The sequence below is a fragment of the Ahaetulla prasina genome, chromosome 1 (genome assembly GCF_028640845.1).
Source record: "Ahaetulla prasina isolate Xishuangbanna chromosome 1, ASM2864084v1, whole genome shotgun sequence".
In the NCBI taxonomy this organism is placed as follows: Eukaryota; Metazoa; Chordata; class Lepidosauria; order Squamata; family Colubridae; genus Ahaetulla; species Ahaetulla prasina.
Window position 1 is genome coordinate 71,881,593 of NC_080539.1, and position 27,415 is coordinate 71,909,007.

Sequence of the window (27,415 nt, forward strand, 5' to 3'; positions counted from 1 at the left end):
AAAAGAGTAGGAAAGGAAAAATAAAGCTCTATCTGGTCTGTTTTCAAAGAAAACAGGTCTGAATAGGCCCCCACAATTACCTTCCAAAACATTGTTTCCTTTTACGCTTTTGTTATTTTTTAAAAAAATATTTTACTTCTTTCAATAAAATGTTATTTCTCCTGAGTATTTTAACAAGGTAAAACATTAAAATATTAAGCCTATTTAGTCAGATGCCACCAATTTGTTAAATTTCTTTCTAAATCATAAACATTTTCATTTTTTTACTAAATGATTAAAACTTACTTTCATACAAAAGATACTGAATTCAGCGTTTACATGTTAAGACCCTCTAAAATTCACTACACTATGCTTTTTATTGGAAAACATAAATATTTCATAATTTTCCAGAAAAATGATATCAAAACTAACTGAATTTGATGTAAAATTCAGGTAGATTTGGAAACTATTTTTGGATTATAAACCAAGAAGTGAGTTCATATCACATACAAAATTTGGTATATTTCTCCTAACATCAGAGTATTTTTATGATTTATAAATTGTATCATACTGATATAGCTGTCAATTATTTAAATTAATACTGTTTTACTTTAATATTGAATCCAGTTTTCAAACTGATATACTATATCATTTTTTCTATTTTTCTTCTTTCTTTCTCTGATCATATTGTATCGTAATTAAAAATAAAATAAAAACAGTATATTTGAGACTAGAATCATAAATATTTTTATGTAAGCCCCGTTTATACAATGGAATTGGCTGCTGAATCAAGATTTGTAAAGCTTAGGAACAGGTCATATATTTAAAACCAGAAAAATAAAGAGGGATAATAAAAATACAAACAGTTTAACTTTAGCTGGTATTTATTTATTAAAAACATGTACAAAAAAAACTTGTTTCTAAAAAAAAGTTGAAGCATTAAAAAAACTACAAATATTTAAAATGCTGATTTCATTAACACAAAGACACATTAATGCCAATAAAGGTATCCAAAAACATTTTGGCATGGAACATACAGCTGCCTGTTGCAGCTGGATACTTACAATTAAGTGAATTCTTACATTGTTATTCTTTTAATAATGATATCTAGAAAAAGTATAGTATCTCCTACATTATATAATTCTTTGATGAAGGTGAGGTGAAATAGACTGCATTGTATTTTCTTATTAATGAAGGTGAATTCCATAATATTCATCCACACAGAAATAAATTAAATAGACTCTTAAAAGAAAAAAATGCCATTATTGTGAGAATCAGATGAACAGCTGCCTATTACAGAATATACTTTGGTCAATTCAGAGAATGGCTCAACATTTAACTCCTCTGTAGTCCAGTTTTATATTCAAGTTTGAAATTCATTCAAAAGGCCTTATTCCAGTACAATATAAGGGGGGCCGGGCGTAATGAACAAGAGAGCATTGACTTTTATTAACTTTGAAACATATAAAAATTTGCTAGAATACATTGCTATATTGTCCAGAATAATGGAATATAATATCAAAACTTTATTCTGATGTTGTTTGGCCTCAATGCCATGCCTAACCTCCCAATAGAAACAGAAAAAAGTATGAATTGGATGGACAGGCACTTTTTAAAGTATAAGGTACTCAGAATTATAAAGATATAATTTTAATTGGGGTATAGTTCCTGAGGGATAAAATACTTAACAAAATTTTGCAAGAAGAGAGGAAAGGAATGCCTTTACTGAAGAAGACACAGAGCCATAAAAGAACAAACAAACAGCACTTTATACGTAAGAGCAAAAATGGAATAGGGAAGCCCCATGGTGAAACTTCGGGAGCAAAAGGTGGTTGAAAAGAAGTTTTAAGTCACTCAGGCAAACTCAAAATGGGCAACCTTGAAAGCAGGTGAGCCTCAAAAACAAGCACCGCTGGGACTCCAAAATAACCTATTTCCTTGGAAGTAGGCTTAGATCCCAGGCTAATTTTAACAGGAGAGGCCCCAAAAGCTCAGGTGGAGGCGAAGAGAAAGGCGAGGCAAGGAAGGCAAGGTAAGGAGGAGAGTGAGAGAGACGAGGAGCAAAACGGCCAACGACATGCGGGGCGACTGCGGTGGGGAAAGGTCATCGCCATGCTTAATAACGGGCATAGAAGCACGCAGGGAAGAGGGAGGGAGCGAGCGGCGTAGGATCCTCTTGTGTGGCGGGAACGAACCGAGCAGCGCCCTGGGAGAGAAAGCAAGAAGGGCGACCGGAGGAGCCGGCCGTGCAACGCCAGCCCTCACCTTCCTCGGCTTGCTCGCTTTCCCTCCCCGGGCCTTTGCCTGCTAACTCACAAGGGGGGAAGGGGGCTCTGCCTCGGGCCGGAACAAAGAGGAGAGAAGGGAAGAGCAGGGCTCGGAGGTGTCCACAGGCGCGGCTGGGCTCGGCAGGAGGAACGGCAGCCCGACCCCCCCCGCCTCCGCTCCAACTCTATAATACTCCGCCACAATTCACTTTCGTTTCCCGGCGGCTCCTCTCTAGGGCGGGTTCTTCCTCTGAGCAGGCGCGAACTGATGACGCAAAGCAAGGACGAGGTGGGGGGGGGAAAGGGAGGTTTGGGCAGGCGCGGTTGGGAGTGGCGCCTCTACCGGCGGGCGGTTAGAACTGAGGAACGAACGGCCCGAGCTTTATTCCAGTTCCCGAAGGCAGCCGAGTTGGCTGGCGGAACTAATAGCTTTATTTCGTAAGATACTGTCGGTATACTTGTTAATTTCTGTAGCCGACGGATGAGACAAGTTAGGGTATTTTTTTCCCCTCTGTTTTCCAACAGCTACTAATTCTCTCTCCGTTTTATGGAACCGAGTGAGGCATTAATTTAAACTTGGGGATTTTAGACGTAACTACATGGATGGGAATCACTGTGTGGGTGTTACATTATAATTGATAAATAATTCAAGTAATTTGAATTAAATACTAACATCGGGATTTAAAAAAATACATCATCCATCGCCTTGGGGGGAAAAATGTGTATCCACTCCATAACATTCAGAGAGTATGTCTTTAATCAAACTGAAATTATAGATACCCATCATATAATTACTTGGAAGTTCAGGCATATTAGCTTTTTAATAAAGGTGATTTTAGCATGGCATCCATATCTCCTTTTGAAGTTCAGGAAATAATTTTTTTGTCCTTTGAGCCAAAGCCATTTCTTGCTTTTACGTTAGCCTTTTCAGCAACTAAACAGAGGGAGCAAATTCTGGAAGCCCTCGAATAAACTTACAAGTTTGAAGAAACATACATACCTTTCAGGGAAGTAACATCACTCATATAAATTTGCTACTTGTAAAATTTTGTCTAGAATCAGTTTTCCCTGTTCAGTTCTCACATGTAATCAATGTCTGATCACTTGCCTTCTAAAATAGCACATACACTGTTTGTAGCTATCATTTGTTTCTGTCCCCTATATAACTCCTTGAAATCCCCCTTAATAAATGCTTCTTGCTTTATCTGGATTACTTGGTGAGTCATATTATTGAGTGGTCAATAAAGCCCTTTTGCAAAAGTAAAAATTTGTCTCTCCCAAATTCAGGGAGTACATCTTCAGCTCCACATAAATTCACGGTGCTTGAGTTTCAAGGCAACAAGAGATAAATATATAAATATATTTTTATACTATTTTAGTGATATTTTAATTTCGGCCTAATTAATAAGTTTTTTAATTGTTGTTTTTATTTGTATTATTCTTATGTTTTTATTTGGCTGTACACCGCCCTGAGTCCTTCGGGAGATAGGGCGGTATAAAAATTTGAATAAATAAATAAATAAATGACAACAGTGATCTGTTCCGTCTGATAGCATCTGAATTAGATTGCCTTACTGCAAAGGTCTTCAAACTTGGTAGCTGTAAGATTTGTGGACTTCAACTCCCAGAATTCTGGCTGGAGAATTCTGGGAATTGAAGTCCACAAATCTTAAAGCTGCCAAGTTTGAAGACCTCCACCTTAGTGTGTTGTATGTGAGGACACCAAAGACACTTCGGGAGCTATAGCTGAAAGAGAGGAGGATGCTGGTGGGATTGTTCACTAGGGCCATACTTTTAACAATTTTACATCTTCATTGGTTTATTCTCAGTCTGCTTCCAAATCCAGTTCTAGGAGCCCTTTCCAGCTTGTCTCTTGAGGATCCCCTGCTCTTCTATCAAGCTGTCTGCTACTAAACAGTTTTCACTAAAAGCCCTTCTTAAATTACAATACTCCTACCTTTAGAGCTGAGACATATAGCAGCAAAAAGAAGTTTTTCCATATCAGTGGTCTTTTAATAAAAACCACCTTACTCAATACGTTTATAGTAGGTCCTTTCAGTCAGCACCTAGGCCACTAAGGACCCCTTTTAATCTATATTACCAGAATTTAGCAATCATTTGAGTTGCCAAAAAATCAGTGAAATAGTTTCCTGTCATTTAAAAAACTACAGTAGATGAAAAATATACAGTGCACTCAGAACAATAACAATGTAACATACAATATTACTCACTTTATAACCCCACTTTTTCATTTTTTTAAAAAAAAATCACTGTGATATAGCCCAGCCTGCTTACCCTCGCCCTGAAATCTTTATCCCAACAGAATACTAAATGTAGCCCCCAGCCTTGGAAATAGTTCTTACATTATTTTGAAAACATTTTACACTTTCAAACGTCAGGACATTTTAAGTAGTTGTTTTTCGTTTTTCCTTTGTTGCTTTTCTATCTTATTTTGATAGCAATACACCTTTTTGTGACTATAAGCTATTTCTTCTACTTTTAAAGCGTACTCTAAACTTCTCTGGATTAAGATTTTCTGAACCATAATAATAAAAATATTTTTTTTAAAAAAACATTTTAAAATGCTATGAAGCAACTAAAGTTTGAGGAATATAACATAGTTCATATAAGCAAAGATATTAAGTAAAGTTGAATCATAAATACAAAGTATTTTAAATTTGGATAGAGGTCAGAGAGTGTTTAAAGATACTTCATTTATGATTTTGTCATCATATTAGAATATTCACATAGATCTACTTCAGTCAGAATTCAATGTATTACTGAAGTTGTCACATGTGTTTTCATCTGTCTTTTCCTGTGGTATTTCCTTACTCCATTTGCTTTTTATTTATCACTCTATTTGCATTGTACCCTTTTTCATTAAACATTCATGCAGCCATCTACCCTGCTTTCTGGGGCAGAGAACTGAATGGAAATGCAGCATCAGTAACAAAATACAATCCGGTTGAGCATTATAAGATATTCTAAATTGAAAAAGTACCAATACTTTGAACAGCAGTTTTTTTTCTATTTTCAGTATTTGCATTAAGAAAGGAATTCTTATGTTACCTATTTTGTGACTTTATGGCTGGATAGGAAAACTCAAGAGAAAAAGTATAGAACACTGATTTTAGTGGCAAAGTTGTTCAGGATAGATCCCACTCTTGGATCAAGCATGATGGTAAAAATAAATAGCATCCTTATCAAGTTTGATAGATAGAACTATTTTTCTTCTAAAAATTTGTTCACAGAACACTCTTCTGATAGCTGACCAAGAACTAACACTAAAAACCATCATAAAAATAATTGGACTAAAAAGCTTCTTGGATGAGAAACAAAACATCTTCAAGTAAAAACAAAGAAAGACCAATTGCCTCTTGAAAAAGCACCTTTGAGCACATATAATATTTTTACTCATTTAATTAGATTGTTTCTATCTAGTATTAGGACTTGTGTGGGTAACATATTAAATTTTAGGTAATATTTATGCAGAAATATTGAAAATTCAAAAAAGATTCATAAACTTTTAAATACTACTGTTTGTTGACATCTATATTTTATCTTCAAACAGTACAGGTGATACACTTGAACAAAAAAAACTATGAAAATTTGACTGTATTTATTTATTCCGCAAAAAATTAAAATTTCTGTCTGTGGAAAAAGTAAGCACTCCTTTGGTTCTAATAACTGGTTCTGCCCCCATTTGCAGAAACAACCTCAAACATGTATTTCTTATAACTGCCTAGCAGCTCTGACGTTACCTGGGAGGAATTTGCTTCCCACACCTCTATTCAGAATTTTTTCAGCTGTGCAATGTTTGAGGTGTTTCTTGCATTCACAGCCATTTCAAATTGCCCCACAGCACCTCACGTCCAGCTTTTGACTTGACCACCTCAGAACCCTCTATTTTTCCCTCAGCTATTCCTTCATATGCTCATTGTCATGTTGCAAGGTTCACTTTTAGCTGAGGTTTAAGCTTCAATCATTACATTATCCTTAAACACCCACTGATGCAATGAAGAATTCATAGTAGATTCTATGATAGTGAACTACCCAGGCCCTGATGCAGCAAATCACACCCTAACTTTAACCTAAGTTCCACCATCATGCTTTACAGTTGTTATCAGGTTCTTCTGGTGATACATTACGTTTTCACTAAACATGTTTTCTGGTACTGTGGCTAAATAACTATCTTTGTCTCTTCTGTCCAGAGGACATTGTTCCAGAAGTCCTAGTCTTTGCTTAGATGTTCATGAGCAAACTTTAGTCTTGCCCTGACATTCTTTCTGAAAAATAAAGGTTTCCTCTTGACCCATCTTCCATATAGATCTAATTTGTGCAGCTTGTGCATTTTGATATCAACAGTAACAACTTCTACTTATAGGTTACATTATGAAATTCTGAGGTTCTTAGAAACTTCCTTCAGCAACTTGTGTTCTGCTCTTGGGCTGAACTTGATGGGACAGCCTGGTCTGGGTAAGTTGGCAGTTGTTTGAAATCTTCTCCATTTGTAGATGATACAGTGGAATGATTAATATCCAATTTTTGGCAAGCTTTCTAAATCTCTTCCCAGAGTCATAGACAATTATCTTCTTTCTGAAGGCCTCGGAGTTATCTTTTGATATAGGCCTGTGATACCACAGACTTCAGCAACTAAGAGTAAAGCAAACCAAATGCCTCAGGTTTGAATAAGACAAGTTCCTCCCAAATCTTCTCTAACAATATGCTAATCATTTGCACCAGATCTGGTACACCCAAGGCTAGTTTTAGGTATTTGAGGTGATAATAGTACGAGTATGCTTACTTTACCAATATTGTTAAAATGAAGATCAAATGTTGAAATATGTTGAAAAAGTCAAACATTTCAGTGGGGGTGTATTTAACTTTTTTCATATGGCTGTAACTTCATCAATAAATTCTGGGCTGAGTAGACTGAATAGGACCTTGTCACATATGAGTTCTGCTGTCAGTAATGTATTGACAACTATTAAGGCTGATTACAATTACTTGTAATGATATTTAACATTTGCATTTGCAAAGTCGTTATTAAAGTGTAAAATCAATCATTCTTGTTAAAGCCAAAATAGGTAGACTGAATTGACTGTACAAAAATTCATAAACAAAGAAATAAAAGATTATTTCTTTTTTATATCTTGCACCTTAATAAATAGATAAAACAATGTCTTCAAGTAATACTAAAACAAAAAAGAAGGCGTAGTCAATTGCTTAATGGTTTGAATGCAAAGCCTAGAACATGGGTGTTGTACACTTATGACAATAAAATTCTAGAATACTGGTATTGTGCGATCTTCCATTTGTTCAGAAATGCACCTTCTTCACTCTGCTTTTTCATGTGATTTTCTTCACTTTAGTCTCAAGGTATCCTGAGTAGTTACTTCCCCCTCCCACAAAGTTTTGGATTAATTTAATTCTATTCTGGCAACAGAAATTGAGGAAAACAATTTAGATCCTTTTATGGAAAACAAAGTACAGTTCCTGAAAACTTTAACAATTATCTTCAACATGTTTTAAAGTTATAACTGAGGCTACCATTCTTATTCTTCTTATGAACCATTAGATATATATATATATATATAAATTGCTGTCACAAATGATACATCATAGTATACACTTCAGTTGACCAACTATCATTGTTAAAGTTACTGAGAGAAAATTCAAGCTTGTGATATTCAAGCTTGTGTATTTTCACCCACAATTTTTATTCAAGTTATGAAAACTTTGAAAAAAAATCTGCTTCATAACATACAGAAGCATGTATGAAGCACTACTCTTCTAATCAATAAACAGCTATGTTTTGCCAAGTTCATGCATTTGCTCTGGAAGCTGTTCCTGCTCTTTTCACTTGACCATAGAAAAGAAAGAGCATGAATTTGGAGAAAAATACATTAGCAGCTTGATTGATTCAAACAAGACTTTTTCATTACACATTCCTTTATGCTGTGAGGCATCTTTCAAATAGGTTTGTATAGCCCTAATTTTCATAGCAAGAACAGACAAGGTTTAATCACCATGAGTCCAGTGTGACAAATGAGTCATAGAATTGAAAATTTGGACTTTTGGGGGGTAAAGATACCCATATATGCAATGAAGAAAAGAACAGGATCCTGCAAAGCTCCTTTAATCCACAATTTAAAATTCGGTATCTTCTTTGTTCCAAATACCCTTTTTCCCCACAGAAACCATCTTGAGGAAATTCCAAAAAACTGCACACGTGCAGAGCAGATTTTCATATCACATGGGGACTATCGGAGTCACCATCATAATCATCACTTTCAGAGCTGCTTGTGAAAGTGCTACTAAGGGAATGCATAGATGGAAGGCTACTGCTCTCACTATCTAATGTTGAGGTAAGACTACTGCTCTCACTGTCTGAAGAAGAGGTAAGACTACTGCTCTCACTGTCTGATGGTGGGCTTGATGGAACAATCCGCTTTCCTGCAATTAAACACACAAAAATACAGTAATTAGTGTACCAACGTTTGTAAAACTTAGGCTGATACAGATACCTTAATATACAAAAGTTATCTATAATTTTAATAAACTTATTTCAAATAAATCTGTCAGAAGGTTACATACAAAAATATCTAGTGAAGGTTTGCACAAGGCCATTTCACTGTCAGTTGTCTTAAATCAATGTTGTGGAGATACCAACCGGAGAACTTCCATAGATAGTCACAGGCCAGGGGTTCTTAACCTTTCTTCACAAAGGGCCCCCTTTAAATACCTTTTGTGGCCACGGACTATTGCTATAGACCTCCAAGATTTCATTCAAGATTTAAATCATTACATTTCTTCAAGTCTTCACAGACCCCTTGTGACAACATGCGGACCAGAGATTGAGAATCACTGATAATAGGTAGATGAATGTGTAAGATAAGGTGGGGCCTACCATGATTTATAGACATAAAGAGTAGAAATCCATTAATCTCACATATTCAGATATACACAGGTTTCATGTTTCTATGCAGATACATATGGGTTTACTCTAGTTTTAATATTTTATTATCTACGGCTGATAACATTTTATACCTTAATGAATGTAACAGTATTTATGGTTCTACAGCATTTGTGCAAGTGTTACTGACCTAAACTGAACATGTTTGATCAAGATTTTTTTGAAGTTTTTTTTTAATGAACAGGGACAAAGTTTGAAAACCCTGGGGTTAATATATGGCAGGAAAATTAGAACCATCTTTCCTTCATAAAAGTCAACTATTGTCAAATTTGGGGCTCCCAACGATTTTAAACATTTCAAGCAATACACTGTTTATCCTAGCACCTATATCAGGGACCATCTTCAGTAATCTCACAGAGTGAATGGTCTACAGATACTAGGTTGGAGTTCACTGCCCTACATATATATGTATGTGTGTGTTCCAAGGAGACTATTAAGGGAAAAGATCAGTTATTTCAAAAATGTGCCTACCCATTATCTCATCACTCTATATCCAAAAAAAGTGGAACAATATAAAGAGACCACTAAATTTTAGCTGCAAACTAGATTCTTCAACAGACACCATTTCTGTACTTGCAACATGATACTTCAATCAGCTGATCCCAAGGACCTGGTCTACTTTGAAGCCCAAGCTTATTGAAGCAAAGCAGAACTGTATCTGGTCAGTCCTTGTAATGGAAGACCATATGTTATATTTCCATAATGGAAGAAAGTGAGATAGAAACACACACACACACACACACACACACACACACACACACACACACACACACAGTATTAAACAATGTGGATTAAATAGGGTGTTAATCTATTTCACACTTTTCTTAAACATTCTGGGAAGCTATGCAACTGTACAACTTGTAAAATATCTGGCAAATTTACTGTATTGTTCTCGTTTCAAATTTGACCACAATTCAGTCTTAAAACTATAGTAGAAATGCAGATAAGAGATTTCACCATGAATAAAATTAAGTTATAGAAGTATGTTTAGCTTGCTATCAATGCATTTCTAAATTACTCCCTAAAATAAGCTACTGACAAAGATGTTTCATTTGCTAGGAATGGAGGACCCACCTCTCACCTTTTCTCTCTTGGATAAGGGACAGGCGACGGCGCTTTGTCTCAGCATCCAAGTTTTCCACCATCCTGTCAATACAGTTGTCCAGAACCAGTGACCGAGTCTTGGATAGTATTGTCCCTCTACATATCGGACACTCCACTTTACGTTTCATCCATTCATCAATGCAATAGGAGCAGAAGCTATGTGCACAATTCAGAGTGACAGCCTATAAAAAAAAAAGAATGCAAGAAAAGTGCCACTTTATAGAAGGTCCCTCTTTTGATCATCACAGTTTATCTCAGGGAAGAATTAATTGTATAAAAGAGAAATATAAACCCAGCACTTTCCAAGGTTATTCTGCATATTTTCACTGTACAGTATAACAGATTTTGTTACAATTCTTCCATAGTACCAGTGGTTTTACAACAATTCGTCTAGTGACCGTTCAAAGTTATAATAGCGTTGAAAAAAGTGGCTTAGGACCATTTTCCACACTTACGACCACCACAGCACCCCCGTAGTCACATGATTTATATTCGGATCCTTGACAACTGACTCACATTTATGATGGTTGTAGTGCCCTGGGGTCATGTGATTACTTTTGCAACCTTCTCACAAGCAAAGTCAATGGGGAAACAAGATTCACTTAACAATTTTCTCACTTAACAACATAAATTTTGGGCTCAATTGTGGTTTTAAGTTGAGGACTACCTATACTATCTACATCATTATATTTTGTATCATTTGAAGAAAAAACAAAACTTCAGATTAAAAAAATATAAATATATAAAAACAGTGTTATATAGCATTAAATCACTTCTGGTTTACTTTCTAAGAGATTCTAGAAGCGCTGGGGGCTTGGATCAGGCACAACATTCTTTACTTCAATCCAAGCAAGACCAAGTAGGACTATGTTTTCGGACCTTCTGGCTCCAGGGATCTTCCATCTTTGGGTCTGGATGGGTGGCATCCAGACAGATCCACTGTGCAATCTGGGGGCCTCCTGGACTCACGGCTCCTGCTGAAAGAACTGATGGCAGCCGTGGCTAGGAAGATCTTTGCACAATTTAGAATTGTGTGTTAGTTGCTCCTGTCCCTGGAGTAGGGGACCCTAATCACAGACACTCTTGCTCCCATAACCTCCAGATGGAACTATTGCAATTCACTTTACAATCGAGCTGCCCTTGAAGACTATTTGGATGCTTCAACTTCAGTTCGTGCAAAATGCAGAAACATGGGCAGCTGCTAGTTCCAGTCATTCAGCATATGTGATACCACCGCTCTATGGGCTGCATTGGCTTCTGGTATGCTTCCAGGTGCAATTGAAGCCACTCATTGCTTAGCATCAGGTTACTTGTGGAACCATCTATCCCTAATTGTTTCTACCTGTCCCACCAGAGCTGGCAGGAAAGGCATACGATTAACTGGCTGGGCCCAGAAGCAGAGCCTTCTCTGCTGTAACATCTGCCCTTTGGAACATCCTCCTCCAGATCAGATTAGCCCCATCCTTGTAGATCTTTTGTGAGGCCTTGAAAACTTGGCTTTGTGCCCAGGCCTGGGACCTTTGAGGTTGGTTAAAGCCCATTTCCTGGTTGTGTGGATAATAGCTTAGATTATGCCTTGCTGCTACAGGTATGCGTTTTTATTTTTATTTGCTTTTATATTGTGCATTTTATTTTATGGTTTTAGTTGCTTTATTTTAAGCTGCTTCAAGTCATATAAAAGTCAGGTGAGTGGCTATATAAACTGAATAATTAAATAGCCATTCCTCTCACAAACATAACTCTGGATGGTTAACAAATTAAAACAATATGTAACCAACAAGGTAAAAACAATAATCAAAAATAAAAGAAACATAATATATGGCATCCAGGAAGGCCAATAACCAATCCACCCGGGCTCACCTTATCATCTATCCCTATGCCTGAAAAAAACCTGTTTACTCCTCAGTATTAATTATTTTGGATTTTTTTTTCAAGTTCTGGTTTATAAAAAGAATGTGTGGGACATAATAGCTGTCTATCAAGGCAGAATTGTTCCAGAAAATGGACAAGAAAAAGTGGGTTTCAGTTTTGATGTTTTGTTGAACGTCAAAAAGAATCGCCTTGATGGTAGACCTTACTAGAAAGGTTGGGACAGAACCTGAATGGTTATCTGTCAGAGATATGTTGTCAGTTTTGGAAGGCAATTTTCTTTTTGCTTCTTAACTGCCACATATTTTAGCTGGAGAAGTTGGGAGGGGGTTGTCGTTGGAGCGATAGAAAGTTAGTCATAACAACATTCCGTATTCAAGGACTTTTGCCCGCGTCTGATGTAGACTGCCTGAAGATTATATCCAATTGAGTGTGAAGAGTTGATTGGACAATGTGATGAACTTGTGGGTGTGGGGCAGGGCTGTGAACTGTCAACTGGGTGTGGAAAACCTGGAAGCTTTCTGATTTTCCCAGCTGTGCCAACATGACATCTCTAATAAATTGGAACTTTGAGGAACCTCAAGCCTCAGAGCTTTATTTTGTTGGGGATGTTCCTTGGAACCCTGACATATGTAGTAGTTTGTGTATTGGGCAACGGGGTGGACTAAATTATTTCTAAGGTTCTTTCCAATGCTTAAATTTTATTATTTAAAACTTAACATTAATATAGTATATAATTTTGGGGCCTGAATGATAGGAGAATCGTAGGAGCCAATTCAGACTTGACCCTTGTGAGTTGCATCACACAAAAAGCATATCGGTGGGGAGATCTGTCCAATGACTTCTGCCAAGGACTGGTCTCAAAAGCAGGTCCATCTCTAATGGTATCCAATCCAAGGAAGTAAATTCAAGCTAGACATTAGGAGGTAGTTCCTGATAAGCCTTTGGAAGTGGTTCCAAACTAACTGGCGAGTTCTGCTTTTATTGGAGGTCTTCAAATGGAGGCTATTACCCTTTTGAGCCCTTTCTGATCTCAGTCAATAAAAACCCAAAAGAAAGTCATCTAAAAGGATTATATGGTAAGTATGGTTACACCAGGGTATAGCAATGGGGACATGGAGATTCAACAATTTGTATGCCAGCACCTGAAAAAACACACATTCACAAGTATCCATGTGTCTAACCTGGAAAAATACGGCAAAGCAAAGGGAGGCATTTCAGAAAAACTTTATCTATTTCTGATATTCTCAAGTTTGCCTCAACTGACTTTTTCTTTGAATGTTGCTAAATAAATTGATCTGATCTGCTCCAGTAGTTCTAGTCTAATTTTTTAAAATTCTTTTTATAAGATCTTTTGTATTTTATTTAAGCTCTCCTCACAGGAAAGCTTTAAGCTTTAACCTTCCCCCATGGTTTTCATGAAAATACGAAGAACAAACTTGCACTTGGTCTAAAATTTTCTCTTTTGAACAAAACAATAATATTTGTCTTACCTCAATGAAGTGTTCAGAGCAAATTGTACACTGCAGCTCATTCTCCAATACATCGTTCATCTGGCTCAGTGCCTCCTCTTTTTGTGCTCTTGCTTTCTCCTTCTCCTCCTATGGCCAAGACAGAAGACAAAAACACTAAGAATGCAATTGCTGAAGCTAGGAAACGGACAACATGTTTCTTACGATGAAATATTGTGTACTCAGAAATAAAATTTTTGCCTATATGATTAGTTAAAATACTGCTTTTCAATCCACAACCATATTTAAACATAAAAAGGAAAAAATGAAGGCAGTTCACACTGTATTGGTGGAAAGGAAGACAGGAGCTTCCTGAAGAAATTTTATAGACACTTAAAAGAGGATTGTAGAATGTCTGCACTATCCATTTTTCCATACGTTCATAGGGTCTATTATTCATACCTTGGTTTCTTTCAATTCCCTATCCTTGGCTTTAATTATTTCTTCAAAATCTTTCTTATTACGATTCAGTTCTTCCATCAGGGCCTGATGCTAAAAATTAAAAGCAAACAAAAACAGTTTCGGCAAAATAATCTGATATGCTGCATTCAAATTAATATTTCTGAAGCTGGTTGCCACGGAAATTCAATTCTTCTGAATGTGTTCCATAAAACGTACCAATATTTGCCTATACACGATTATCAAACTATAAAACACTAAAAAAAGTAGAAGTCTATGATAACACAGAGCTATTAACTTTAAAAATACGCAACAGACAAAAAGATGAAAACAGTATTCTGGTGTTGTATTGCAAACTCCACCCCTCTTGTATATGCATGTAATGTCACAAGACACACACAAAAGGGCTGGGTCCTATATTGTGGCACTGCTTTCATCATTCTGCCCTCTTTGCCCCCATCCCTGCAGATGCCGCTATATGGGTATCTATAATGCAGATACACATATACAGTATATTAAAGAAATACAGGTAGCCCTCCACTTACGACAATTCCTTTAGTGACCGTTCAGTTACAAAAGCCCTGGAAAAAGTGACTTATGACCGTTTTTCCATACTTTTGACCAGTGCAGCATCCCCATGGTCACATGATAAAAATTCAGATACTTGGCTCATATTTATGCCGGTTGCAATGTCCCGGGGTCATGTGATCCCCTTTTGCGACCTTCTGACAAGCAATGTCAATGGGGAAGCCAGATTCATTTAACAGCCGTGTTAACTTAACAACTGCAGTGATTCACTTAACAATTGTGGCAAGAAAGCCTGTAAAGTGGGACAACATTCACTGAACAAATGTCTCGCTTAGTAACAAATGTTGGGCTCAACTGAGGTCATAAGTCAAGGACTACCTGTATATACATTTGGTACATAAGTAAATTGTCTTCATTGCTATCCCCTGCTGCTGCAGCTGCTGCTTCATCAGCTTGGACTAATGCCCTCCCACCTTCTCAAATCACCACTGAAAATAATATCCAAAAGAGAAAAGGAAAAAGCAGCAAGCAAAGCAACTGATCATCATTAGCACTACACATACATACATACATACATACATACATATTCTTTATTTAAGAACTCTTGTTTTTTATTTTAATAACTTGGCATTAACAATACTGGGACTTGATGGCTGAAGGATAGTGTAAAACATTGTTAAAGGATGAATAAATAAAATATTAATGGTGAGCAAGAACAATTCCCTCAAAACAAGAAGTTGGCTACTTTTATCCCATAGAAGAAGCCAACACTATAATGATTTCCACTACACCAAGGTACACTATTGTCCTAGCAATTTTTCAGAGATCACATCTCTGTTATCTCTGACTTATATAAACTTCAGGAAAAACACACACTTGATAAGAAACTAACAGGAGGCAATACGGAGATGGAAAAGAAACAAATATAAAAAACAAAACAGGATGAATTCTGGACAAGTATCAAGTAGGTTGTCAAAACAATGCAAAAGTGACAACTTGTTGACAGTCAGGCCTATGAAATACAGTAATATTAAACTGTCAACACAGAATTACTGCTATCAGGAACTAGCTTCTTTAGTAGGGCAAGATAATTGGTCTGGGTATCAGATGGACGAAGCAATTACAACTATGGAGCAATTAAACATGCTGCAGTCCCTCTCTGGAGAAACTATAAGTGACCATAGCTTCAGAACTGAATTTGTGGCAAAACAAAGGTTTTTAACTGTGTTCTCAATTTTTGACTAACAAAGTAAAGCCTATAATCATGTGGTGGAGATACATGAATATTTTTATGTAAATAAGGCAAAAAAAATATTTTAAGAAGAATACAAATAGCATAGGGATGCCAAAGTCAGTTAGATTGGCCCAGGGAAAAGATGGAGCTGGCCATAAAAAAAGTAAAATCCTGAGTGAACACAGAGGGGATAAACAGAACATAAAATAGAGCAGAGTAATTAAAAACATAAATATCTCTAAAATTACCTGTAGTAGAACCTGAGCAAGTTGGTCCTTCAGTCTTTCTTCTCCATGTTCTTCATTTGCTGTCTACATAATAACCGGATATGAATCACAAGCAGAAAAAAAATATTTAAAAAATCAATGTCAGTTTGCTGGATATCATGTAAAAACATTTTTCTCCATACACTTAAAAGAAAATGCAACAGAGCACAATTACTGGTTGTGAAAACTAAAGTTTTAAAATAAAAATAAATCCTGAAAAATCATCTTCACTTTTGCCAATCAAAAATATATCCTGCTAAACACTATACTGTACTTTTAACATAAAACAATACTTTTATTGCTGAATGTTTAAAATCCTCTTTTGTTCTCTTCTAGGGCTAACCCTAACTCCCTCTCTTCCACCCACCAAACAACAAATTTAAAGAAACAGATAAAGCCGTGAAACATCAATGGTTGTTATCATACCAGAAGAAAAAAAAATACCTTCAGCTGAAAGCAGTTGAACCTAGTAGCTGCTATTGAATTTTTCTATATTAATATGTTACCTTTTCCAAAAGTGTGTTTAAAGTGTTGTTTATTGAAAACATGCAACTTAAAATATGCTACAAAATATCTCCTCCAAAGAATAATAGGTCTGGAGAACTAGAGCCAGTAATCAGAATATATATTCCATGAATATTAAATATTTATTAAATATTTATTTTTTATCAAATGAAATTACTCTTTTATCTCAAAGGAGGGTTCTTTGTAATTAAAAACTATATTTTAAACAAGTATAAAGAATAAAAATGCTGTTTTATTCTTGAAAAATACCCCATGGAACTACATCGTTTTCTACAGGGGCACACATTAGTCCTTCAAATTCTAATTTTTAAAATAAAAATAAATCCTGAAAAATCATCTTCACTTTTGCCAATCAAAAATATGTCCTGCTAAACACTATACTGTACTTTTAACATAAAACAATACTTTTATTGTTGAATGTTTAAAATCCTCTTTTGTTCTCTTCTAGGGCTAACCCTAACTCCCTCTCTTCCACCACCAAACAACAAATTTAAAGAAACAGATAAAGCAGTGAAACATCAATGGTTGTTATCATACCAGAAGAAAAAAAAATACCTTCAGCTGAAAGCAGTTGAACCTAGTAGCTGCTATTGAATTTTTCTATATTAATATATGTTACCTTTTCCAAAAGTGTGTTTAAAGTGTGTTTATTGAAAACATGCAACTTAAAATATGCTACAAAATATCTCCTCCAAAGAATAATAGGTCTGGAGAACTAGAGCCAGTAATCAGAATATATATTCCATGAATATTAAATATTTATTAAATATTTATTTTTTATCAAATGAAATTAGTCTTTTATCTTAAAGGAGGGTTCTTTGTAATTAAAAACTATATTTTAAACAAGTATAAAGAATAAAAATGCTGTTTTATTCTTGAAAAATACCCCACGGAACTACATCGTTTTCTACAGGGGCACACATTAGTCCTTCAAATTCTAATTTTTAAAAATAAACATACTAGAATTCCCTAGAATTGTCTTATTGCCCAAGATTGAAATTTGAAAAACCTATGGAGAGAGGAAACCTTTCACATTTTCAAGTTCTGTGGAGAAAGGGGAGGAACACTGAAATTGGGTGATGATGACTAAAAATCTGAAAAGATTTGCCAATATTAAAAAAGCTGACCTTTCCCTCCCTTTGGTCATTCATGTTTAGGGATGATCATTTTTTAGGAAGCCAAAGGATGTATTCTTTCTTTGAATGAAGTGCTGGTACTGCACTACAAAAGACAGCAGGTTATGCATAAAATAGGCTTAAAAAGTTAAAAATTATGAAAGATGTAACTAAATTTACCAAAAAGTTACCTTTTTCAGAAGTCCACAAACGTTACTTTTATTAGACTACTTTACCCCAAATATTGGCATTTCCAAGTACATTGCAGTGCTCCCCACCCTTTAGTTTAGATTCATCCTAAAAGCTTATTTTAAAAGATAAATGAAAGCTTAGCATGGTTATGCCTACCTGTAGTTCATTAGAGACAGTTTTCTCTAGCTGTTCAACTTGTTGTTGTTGCTGCTGCTGCTCAGTACATAACTGTTCTTGCAGTTGTTGCAGCTCCTGCTCCAATACCTGAATCTCTTTTGGAGCAAATTTGGGTTTTTGTTTTACAGTCAAGACTGCTGTCTGTTTCTCCTGCACTTTGGCTTTGAGCTTTGTCATGTCTTCTAGAGTTTTTATTACTTGTTCCAAACTGTTCCAAGACTGTTCCAGACTTGGTGTTTTTTGTTCCTTAGAGATGAGAAACACTTGATCAGGCTGAACAGAGTTACAGTGGTTTTTCTTCTTCTCCTTTTTGCTTGGCTTTGACGACAGTAGTACTATGGTTTCCGTGTTTTCCGTTGGTGGTTTAGATAGATCGGTACTGCCTTCCTGAGTTTTTCCCAAAGAGTCATTATCAGAGGATGCTCGATCTCTCTTGGATCTAGAATGGGAAGGCCCTTCGGCTCCAGATGTCTCTGATTCCTCCAAGCTAATTTTACGTTTACTTCTGTCCTTTACTTTCTCTGTTGCCTGGTCATTTTTCAGTGCCAAAAATGGGCTAATTATCTTCCTTTCTTCCTTTATCAGTGTATATTCGTATTCAGCAGTTTCTTTGTGTTTTAAAGGCACACCTAATTGGATAAAGTCCCCCTCTTGTAAAACATAGGCCCTTGAAGGGTCAATGCGTTCACAGTTCAGCCAGACACCATTTAGGCTCTGTAGAAATTAAAAAAATATATTTTTTAAAAAAAAGAACTATGGAGAATGTATGGGGAAAAACAAAGGGTAAAAACCTGAAGAAAAAAGTGATCCAAATTAAAAGTGATCCAATGGATGAGATTTAATATGGCTATTAAGGAATGTATTTATTTATTTAATAAAGTAATTTATTTAGCCTAGTTTCTAATTAGCTAATTAATAACCAGATGCAATATAATACTCTTTACCAGCCTCTTGTATGAATTTATGACAATTTGCCACAGCCAACTTGGTAAGTTGGCCACGACGAGTAGGCTGTGGCGAGTTGGCTGCGGCGAGTTGTCCGCAATGATTTGTCCATACCGTATACCTCTACTAGAAGCACAAGAGCCTAAACAGAAATCTGCTACCAAGATTGAAATCTCAAAAAAATTCTAGCATCAAGTTCTGATTATGTAATGCAAGCTGTTCTAACAGCTATTGCTTTTGACATCTTGGTCAAAACTAACTTGATCAAACAAATCATACTGGATCACTCCCACTCTCAATGAGTGCAGCTTCAGAGGGATGCAGTGTTATCATGTAGGCATCTTCACTGCAAGACAAAATACAGTTAACTTACAAGTCTGATTCTATACATAGGGTGCTTCAAACATGTAGAAGTGACTTCTGTCTACTAAAACATCAGTTACAGAAATTGCTTTCAAAATACAGTATATTGTTTTATAACCATTACAAAATAACTGAACATTAGCTTCAAGTTAATTAATTTTTTTCTAGAAAATTTCTGCAAGACAGTTTCAAAAACAGTCTAGTGCTTACAAATGCTTGTTATATAGTATCTGGAGCTAAGCAAAAAGCCACTAGCCAACAAATATTCTAGGCCGTGCGAACGCAGCAATAAATAGTACTTAATGGAAAGCAGAAGCCCAGCAAAGCAAATTGCAATTGATTAATTGTTCTTAGAGTCACCATCTCTACAGTAGACTGGCTGTCAAATTACTTCCATTATCTGGAAAAGACTATGGCTGTTGGCCGATTTAATTTAATGGATGACAAAATAATTTCTTTTAAAAAAATCATTCTGTATATTATAAATCTTTTAAAAGATTATAGAATACCTGTTGTAGATATCAAAGTGTCCAGGTATAACACAAAATAGTATACAGGAAAACTCCACATCCACTTCAACAGGAAGTGGTCAAAAATTATTAGTGAAATCAAAACACTTCATCCCATTGTATGTTTTTATTTTATTGCCTTCAGCATAACATTTAGTATAATATTCTTTCAAACAATGCATGGATGATTTTTATGGTTGATGATTTTAAATATATTCTTTTATATGGAAAAAAATATGGTATGGAACACAATAATTTGAAATCTCCTAAAGACCAGATTCATCTACAGGTAGTCGTAACTGGAAATGGTTGCAAAACAAGATGGTCTCTAAACGAGGGCTACCTGTATCACAATAAACCACATTTCTGATTTACTCTAAATCATAACACAGATCTAAGGTTGCCTCAAAGAACATATTGGGTTTATTAGTCAGAGAGAAGAAAAAAAGCCTCTGATGATCACGCGGCTCAGCTGGGTCGTCAGAGCCTTTTAAAAGCATTTTTTCTACAACCTCTTTGGTCAAAGAAGTTGTAGAAAAAATGCTTTTAAAAGTTAAAAAAAAAGGTTGGCCATGCCCACAGAACCGGCAGTAACAAATTTTACATTTCACCACTGGTTTGAACTGGAAAAGAGAGCTATCTTTTCCCACAGGAACCAACATCTTGTCTTTCTATCTCTGCTTTTAGTGTGTGTGTGTGGGGGGGGGAAGTATCCATACCAGAATGCCCAATCTGAGGTGGGAAACACTGCTGACTTACTCAGGATTATTTAAAAAATTACACTAGATAATACATGACATAAGGTAGGAATGATACCTTATGTATTAGACTTTCCCAATTCCCTTGCATTGTCCCAAAAATCTTTAAGACAATAGGGGTCTCCTGAACAACATGAAATTAATCATGTGTCAGCTGGAGGTATGATCCAACCAAGCAAAGAAATTAAATGATAAGGGGTCTCCCATTCATATCAACCTTTAGTTATTGTCCATTAAATATCTTCATAACGCCAAATATCTGACCTTCGGACCTTTCGCCGCGAATTGAAAACATACTTGTTTGTTCGCGCAGGGCTTTCTTAGACTGTTTAGATTTTGAATTTAAATTTTATTTAAGTTTTAAATTGGGGTTTTTAGATTTTAAATATTTTAATTTTTCGGCCAAATTGTATAATAAGTTTTTTAATTTAGTTTTAATTGTACATTGTTTATTTTTATCTTGGCTGTACACCTCCCTGAGTTCTTCGGGAGAAGGGCGGTCTAGAAATCTAATAAAATAAATAAATAAATAAATTCTTCAGCTAAGAAGTGAGCTATGAACAGCCCTTCAGAAGTTAACAGACTGCAGCTGCCACAGTCTGTTATCATTGACCGTACTAGTTAAAATTGATAAAATTTAAAATGCCCTTATCATCTTGGCAATCCCCAATCCAGTTGATAAATTTAAAGTATACTGTAAAACATAATAATCTTGCATTCTGGATGACATTTTCACAAACAAAGTTCCTGAATCTGTTGTTGTTTTTATTACAGCAGGCTAGGTTCCAAAAACTGCTTAATTTTCAAAAATCACCAACAAAATAAATACATATTTCTATCATTAAAACATGGCTTTTCAGGTCATTTTTTTCAAACTGGTTTCCACATTCAGCATCTTTCACTTCTATTTAATTTACCTTGTTATCCATCACAGTCCACTGGCCACTGGCATTTTGCTTGAAAATGCAATGATTCCGAGAGATCATCAGTGGACAGGATTTTGATGTCAGCTGGTAAGTGACACCACCTCCTCGACCTATAGTTACCTAAACAAAGAAATAGACAAAGTGTTTTTTAAATTGTAATTTAATGAATTATTGTAAGCCAGAAGGTGGCAACATATTTTTTTTGAAGGGTGTGGGGCATTTTCACTTCATTTAAAAATACATCACCCTTCACAGGTTACAGGGGTCATGGCTAGTAATGCGATTATATCACCAAAGTGAACAGAATCAAATTTTTTAGTCCTTTTGCTGGTCAACAGATATATCTACTAAAACATTTTTTTTTAAATCTCACTTTTACAAATCATTTTTACTTTAATTATAATCATTGTTTAGAAGAACTTTAAAAGATAATTATATACATACATCAAAACAAAACCTTAATTTAGCTAAATGGGACACCAAAACAGGTATTATTTAAATACTTCTTTATATAGACTTCTCACTGTGGCTCCTGGCCTTTGGAATATCTTATCTCCTGAGGTAAGATTGGCTCCCACCCTCCTAACTTTTCATAAGAGCCGTACAACCTGGTTCTGCCAGATGGCTTGGGGTCCCAATGGGGAGTTTACATTGGAGGTTGTTGACTAATTAAAAGCTAATCCAACCTCCCCCCCCATATATCCAGCTCCCTCCTTTTCCATCTTGTTTTAATGATTTTATTTTATCTATTCTGTCATTTTATATTTGATGATTTTTATATTTTTAATGTTTATTAAGCTGTAAGCTGCCCAGAGTTGTTTGAAAGATGGGCAGCAAATAAATTTAATAAACAAGTTAAGTAATTAATAAAACATGCATAATTTATTGATATGGGAATTCTTTGGGTTATGAAAAATGGAGTTGAGGTATCCCATGTGGTGTATGTGTTGCTCATCCAACTTACGCTACCATACAAATTTCCTGTACTCTTTATACTTGAAGCAGGCCAAAAGTACTCCATTATTTAACTATTAACATAACTTGAAAAGTAACACTTGCTGTCCATACATGAAACATCAACATTTTTGTTTAGAGAGAAAGATGTTTTACAATAAATAAAAAGGTAAAGGTTCCCCTCGCACATATGTGCTAGTTGTTCCCAACTCTAGGGGGTGATGCTCATCTCTGGTTCAAAGCCAAAGAGCCAGCGCTGTCCGAAGACGTCTCTGTGGTCATGTGGCCAGCATAACTAAATGCCAAAGTCGAACTGCTAGGTTGGCAGAAGCTGAGACAAGTAACGGGAGCTCACCCCGTTACACAGTACTAGGGATTCGAACCGCTAAACTGCCAATCTTTCAATCAACAAGCTCAGCATCTTAACCACTGAGCCCCTTTACAATAAATACTTAGCCTCATATACAGATACAAATTCAGCAAGGTTTTCCTTTTTTTTTTTCAAGTCATGGATCCTGACATTTAAAAAAACAAAATCCATGAATCTCTGATCAAGAAACAGGGCTTAGAAAGCTGGCTATGTTCAACTGAGCTTTGTTTGTGTTTCTGTTTCTGCATGCACTTAAAGTCTCTCATTAATATGAAAGCCTAACTTCCCCGAGAAGACTGTAACACTGGGAAAGGTGGAAGAAAAGAGATGATGGTGATCATGGGTAACATGGATGGACTCAGTTCCACTGATGATGGATACATCACTAGAAGAAGGATCAGATTGGGATCCCATATTCCTGTATTTACGCATTTATCTTACTATATGCTAACTATGAAATCTTTCAGTATCATTTCAAATTGTGATTTTGTCCTGGAAGATACAGGTAGTCCTCAAATTATGACCACAACTGAGCTCAAAATTTCCATTGCTAAGCAAGATAGTTATTGAACTTTGCTCCATTTTACGACCTTTCTTCCCAGAGTTATTAAATAAATCTGCCTTCCCCATTGACTTTGCTCATCAGAAGGTGCAAAAAATGATCACATGACCCCAGGACACTACAATCATCATAAATACATTCCAGGTGCCAACTGTCCAAATTTTGATCATGTGATCATGGGGATGCTGCAATGGTTATTAAGTGTGAAAAATGGTCATAAGTCAGTTTTTCAGTGCCATTGTAACTTTGAACAGTCCCTAAATGAATGGTGTAAGTTGCAGACCACCTGTATTATCAAATTTCCTATCCTTGTGTAATATGTATGAACAACCCCACCCCAACCCCATCTTCTAGGTCAGTGATGGCTAACCTTTTCTGGACCGAATGCCCAAAGCGCATGCGCGTCTGAACCCCCAAAACGCAATATGCACATGGGCCTGCGCATGCTCCCCGCCCACCACACATGTATGCACGACCCCGCATGTGCCCCCTGTGCATATGCGCACATCTCCCTGCATGTGCCGAGAATGTGCACGCGCACCCCGCATGCATCCCAGAGACTCAAAGACCAGCTGGGCGGCAGGAGACGTGCACGCATGTGCGACACAGCTGAGGGGACAGCTCACGTGCCTACATAGAGGCCGCTGCGTGCCACCTCTGGCACACGTGCCATAGGTTCGCCATCACGGTTCTAGGTCATTTATAAAGATACAGGGCAGCATATTTCTCTTCAGAGATGAGGCAGAACCATTTGTGAAGACCCTTGGGATGCAGCTGTCCCACAATCTGTAAATCCATTGGACAGCAGTATCATCCAGCCTCCATTCTCATCATCCCACCGACAAGGATACATAATGAGTAGTGTGATATATTTCCTTGCAAAAACTAAAAGGGCAAACCTAAAAAAAAAAGGGCAGGTGGGGAAGATGGCAATGGAAAGCTGTTCATGAGGATTAAAAAAAAAGTAATGTTTTATGCTTCACACTTTGCTTTACAAGAGAAAAATCCAAGATCAAGACCAAGGAAGTAACTAATGAATTAAATAAATGTCAAGGACAGCTCTCCGAAATAAAAGGGAGCTGTCCTTTCTTAATTTATTTTATTTATTATTTATTTATTTATTTGATTTTTATACCGCCCTTCTCCCGAAGGACTCAGGGCGGTGTACAGGCATAATAAAACCGAACATAGAATATACAAATTTAAAATATGATTTAAAAAACTTATTTAAATTAGCCCAGTAATTAAAATTTACCACGTTAAAAAACCCCGTTTAAAATTAATAAAATTCAACATTAAAATCCCAATTTAAGCCAGCCCCGCGCGGATAAAAAGATGAGTCTTGAGTTCGCGACGAAATGTCCGAAGGTCAGGTATTTGGCGTAAACCCGGGGGAAGCTCGTTCCAGAGTGTGGGAGCCCCCACAGAGAAGGCCCTTCCCCTGGGGGCCGCCAGCCGACATTGTTTGGCGGACGGCACCCTGAGAAGTCCCTCTCTGTGAGAGCGTACGGGTCGGTGGGAGGCGTGTGGTAACAGCAGGCGGTCCCGTAAGAATGAAGAGCACGTGGTCACTGTAATTGATGAAAGACCTTACCAAAGGTTTGCTGAAGTCGAGGATCCTACATCTGGAGCGTTGCTTTTGAAACTTGACACACTTCAAGTTGTGAACTTCAACTCCCATGCACGCTGCCTTGGGATATTCTGGAAGTTGAAAGTCCACTCATCTTAAAAGTTGCCAAGTTTCCAAATCACCTACCGGTATTTGCAGCATCCCTTCAATGCTCTACACCAGGGGTCTCGAACCGTGGCAACTTTAAGAGTTGTGGACTTCAACTCCCAGAATCCCTCAGCCAGCCAAGCTGGCTGAGGAATTCTGGAAGTTGAAGTCCACAAGTCTTAAAGTTGCCACGGTTCGAGACCCCTGCTCTACACCGAAGTAGTCACTGTCATAAAAATAGGTTACTCTGGCACAGGGGTTTCCCAACCCCACCCCATCCCCCCAAGGTCCTCGCTAGCAGCTTCAGAATGTAATTCGCTTAACGCAGCAACGCGGACCCCTTAAATAATATATTTTTTAAAAAAAAAAGCTGGCAGGTTCCTGGGAGCACAGAGGCACCCCGCGAATGTAATTCCTAAGCAGCCGCCAGGGGGCGCGGGAGGGACTCTGTCTTCCTCTTTTCGCCGTTTCTCCCTCGACCCTCAAGCCCTGGTCGAGAGAAAAGGCCTTTGGCCCTCTCACCTCGCTCCCATCCTCCAGCAGCAGCCACTCTTCATTCATGCCAACTCGCCTGAGGCACCAAGCTTGCCCCAGCCATCCTGAGGGACGAGAAATCCGGTCGTCGCCGCCAAAACACTCCGCCATCTTTCATGGCCCGCGCCACTTACAGGCAGAAGCAATCGCTCGATTTGAGCCGAACGGAGCCTGGCTCCGCCTAACGTCGGGCAAAGGAGTCAACGTCTCCGCCGCCTTCAGTCGCCCCCCACAAAGATGGCACCCAAAGCGTCAAAAGTAGCAGGCCAGACTAATCGATAGCCGGAGACAGCCGGCGGGCGCAGTTGTTGCGTTTAGCTGATTCGTCAGCCGTATCACAAACCCAATTGACCCCTGCAGGGAGCTGATTGGGCGCTGCGATTTTACGGGGAAGGGGGTGATTTTGCCACAACTGCTGGTCTTTGGGCGCAATAACGGTTTGCAAACAATCGCAAGCTTTTTTACTTTTATCACTTCGAGTGCGTTTAAGAATTATTGACTTTTATTTGCTTTTCTGCTGAAGTTAACAAGTAGAATTAGGGCAATGTCTGCAAGAAATCTCTTTGTCCTCCAGGCACGTATGAAAACAGACTCGGAATTCAGCGGGTATGAAAAGAAGTTTTTTTAATCCAGACCACCCTCTTCCAAGGATACACAAATTCCTTTAGTTACATATTTTACAATTTCGTTATAAGATGAAATTCACTTAATAGTTTAAATTAATTTTAACCGATTAAGCACCTTGTGCTCATTAAATTCAAAAGCACTCAAATTAGGGTTTTTTTTTTCGTTTGGGGATTTCTTTATTTTAGAAAGCAAAGAAATATATGATACCTACATATATTGTTGTGACAAAATAAATAAATAAATAAATAAATGTCACAAAGTTGAACGTTTGACATCAGTTAAACATGTCTGCATAAAAGCAATAGTTTTGAAATAGATTTCTCTTCCTTATTTTGCAACACTATGCCTATATGAAAAGTTTTATAGCAAACAGGAGAAATTATTTCTCAAACTTCCTTAAACCGCCAAATCAGTTACCCAGACTTAATACACATATCAAAGAAGGTCTGTAAACACAGATAGAGTTAATTAAACCTGATTCTCAGAGGAACCCCACATTCACCAGAATAAACATCACATGACAGAAACACACTCTCCGACCGGTCGCAGACGGTGTTGACGGGGGCAGAGATCGACCGCAAGGCGCCTCACTTGTGGGGTGCCGCAGGAGTCGATTCTCTCGCCTCTCCTGTTCAACATCTATATGAAGCCGTTGGGTGAGGTCATCAGTGGTTTCGGGGTGAGTTACCACCTGTACGCTGATGATACGCAGCTGTACTTTTCCACCCCGGACCACCCCAACGAAGCTGTCGAAGTGCTGTCCCGGTGTCGAAGCCGTACGGGTCTGGATGGGGAGAAACAGACTCAAGCTCAATCCCTCCAAGACGGAGTGGCTGTGGATGCCAGCACCCCGGTACAGCCAGCTGCAGCCACAGCTGGCTGTTGGGGGCGAGTTATTGGCCCCAATGGAAAGGGTGTGCAACTTGGGCGTCCTCCTGGATGGGCGGCTGTCGTTTGATGATCATCTGGCGGCCGTCTCCAGGAGGGCTTTTTACCAAGTATGCTTGG

General features: G+C 37.4%; 2 protein-coding genes across 6 annotated transcripts in view; both read right to left on the bottom strand.

Annotated features, from left to right (window-relative positions):
• CMTR1 (cap methyltransferase 1) overlaps positions 1-2,495 on the bottom strand; it is a 37,809-nt gene extending 35,314 nt beyond the window's left edge. Inside the window, exon 1 of one of the 2 annotated variants that reach the window (XM_058183423.1) lies at positions 2,296-2,495. The gene's annotated coding sequence lies outside the window, so the exon portion shown is untranslated. Of the gene's footprint in view, positions 1-2,244 lie in introns of both variants that reach the window. The other variant, XM_058183347.1, reaches the window with a different exon arrangement.
• Positions 2,496-5,789: 3,294 nt separating this feature from the next.
• Positions 5,790-25,951, bottom strand: RNF8 (ring finger protein 8). Of its 4 annotated transcripts, none has more exons than XM_058184324.1 (8): positions 25,818-25,951; positions 21,635-21,763; positions 18,122-18,856; positions 16,116-16,178; positions 14,109-14,198; positions 13,689-13,796; positions 10,304-10,508; positions 5,790-8,702 (listed from the first exon to the last, which is right to left on the bottom strand). In XM_058184324.1, exons 1-8 carry the CDS (start codon positions 25,896-25,898, stop codon positions 8,494-8,496), a joined length of 1,620 nt encoding a protein of 539 aa, XP_058040307.1. In that variant the 5' UTR covers positions 25,899-25,951; the 3' UTR covers positions 5,790-8,493. The 4 variants fall into 4 exon arrangements, with proteins under 4 accessions (XP_058040307.1, XP_058040225.1, XP_058040368.1 ...); XM_058184242.1 differs by having other exon boundaries at positions 25,769-25,906; XM_058184423.1 differs by having other exon boundaries at positions 8,530-8,702; positions 10,297-10,508; positions 25,769-25,906.
• Between the last annotated feature and the right edge of the window lie 1,464 nt (positions 25,952-27,415).

What these genes read in the sequence shown, in the direction of transcription:
- RNF8 (XM_058184242.1), bottom strand. Translation starts at nt 25,891, where the DNA reads ATGGCGGAGTGTTTTGGCGGCGACGACCGGATTTCTCGTCCCTCAGGA. An exon ending in GGACTGTGATGGATAACAAG is followed by an intron (nt 18,857 to 21,634) that starts GTAAATTAAATA and finishes TAATTTCTACAG; the next exon opens with AGCCTAAATGGTGTCTGGCT. An exon ending in GCTCTGAACACTTCATTGAG is followed by an intron (nt 10,509 to 13,688) that starts GTAAGACAAATA and finishes TTTTTTTTATAG; the next exon opens with GCTGTCACTCTGAATTGTGC.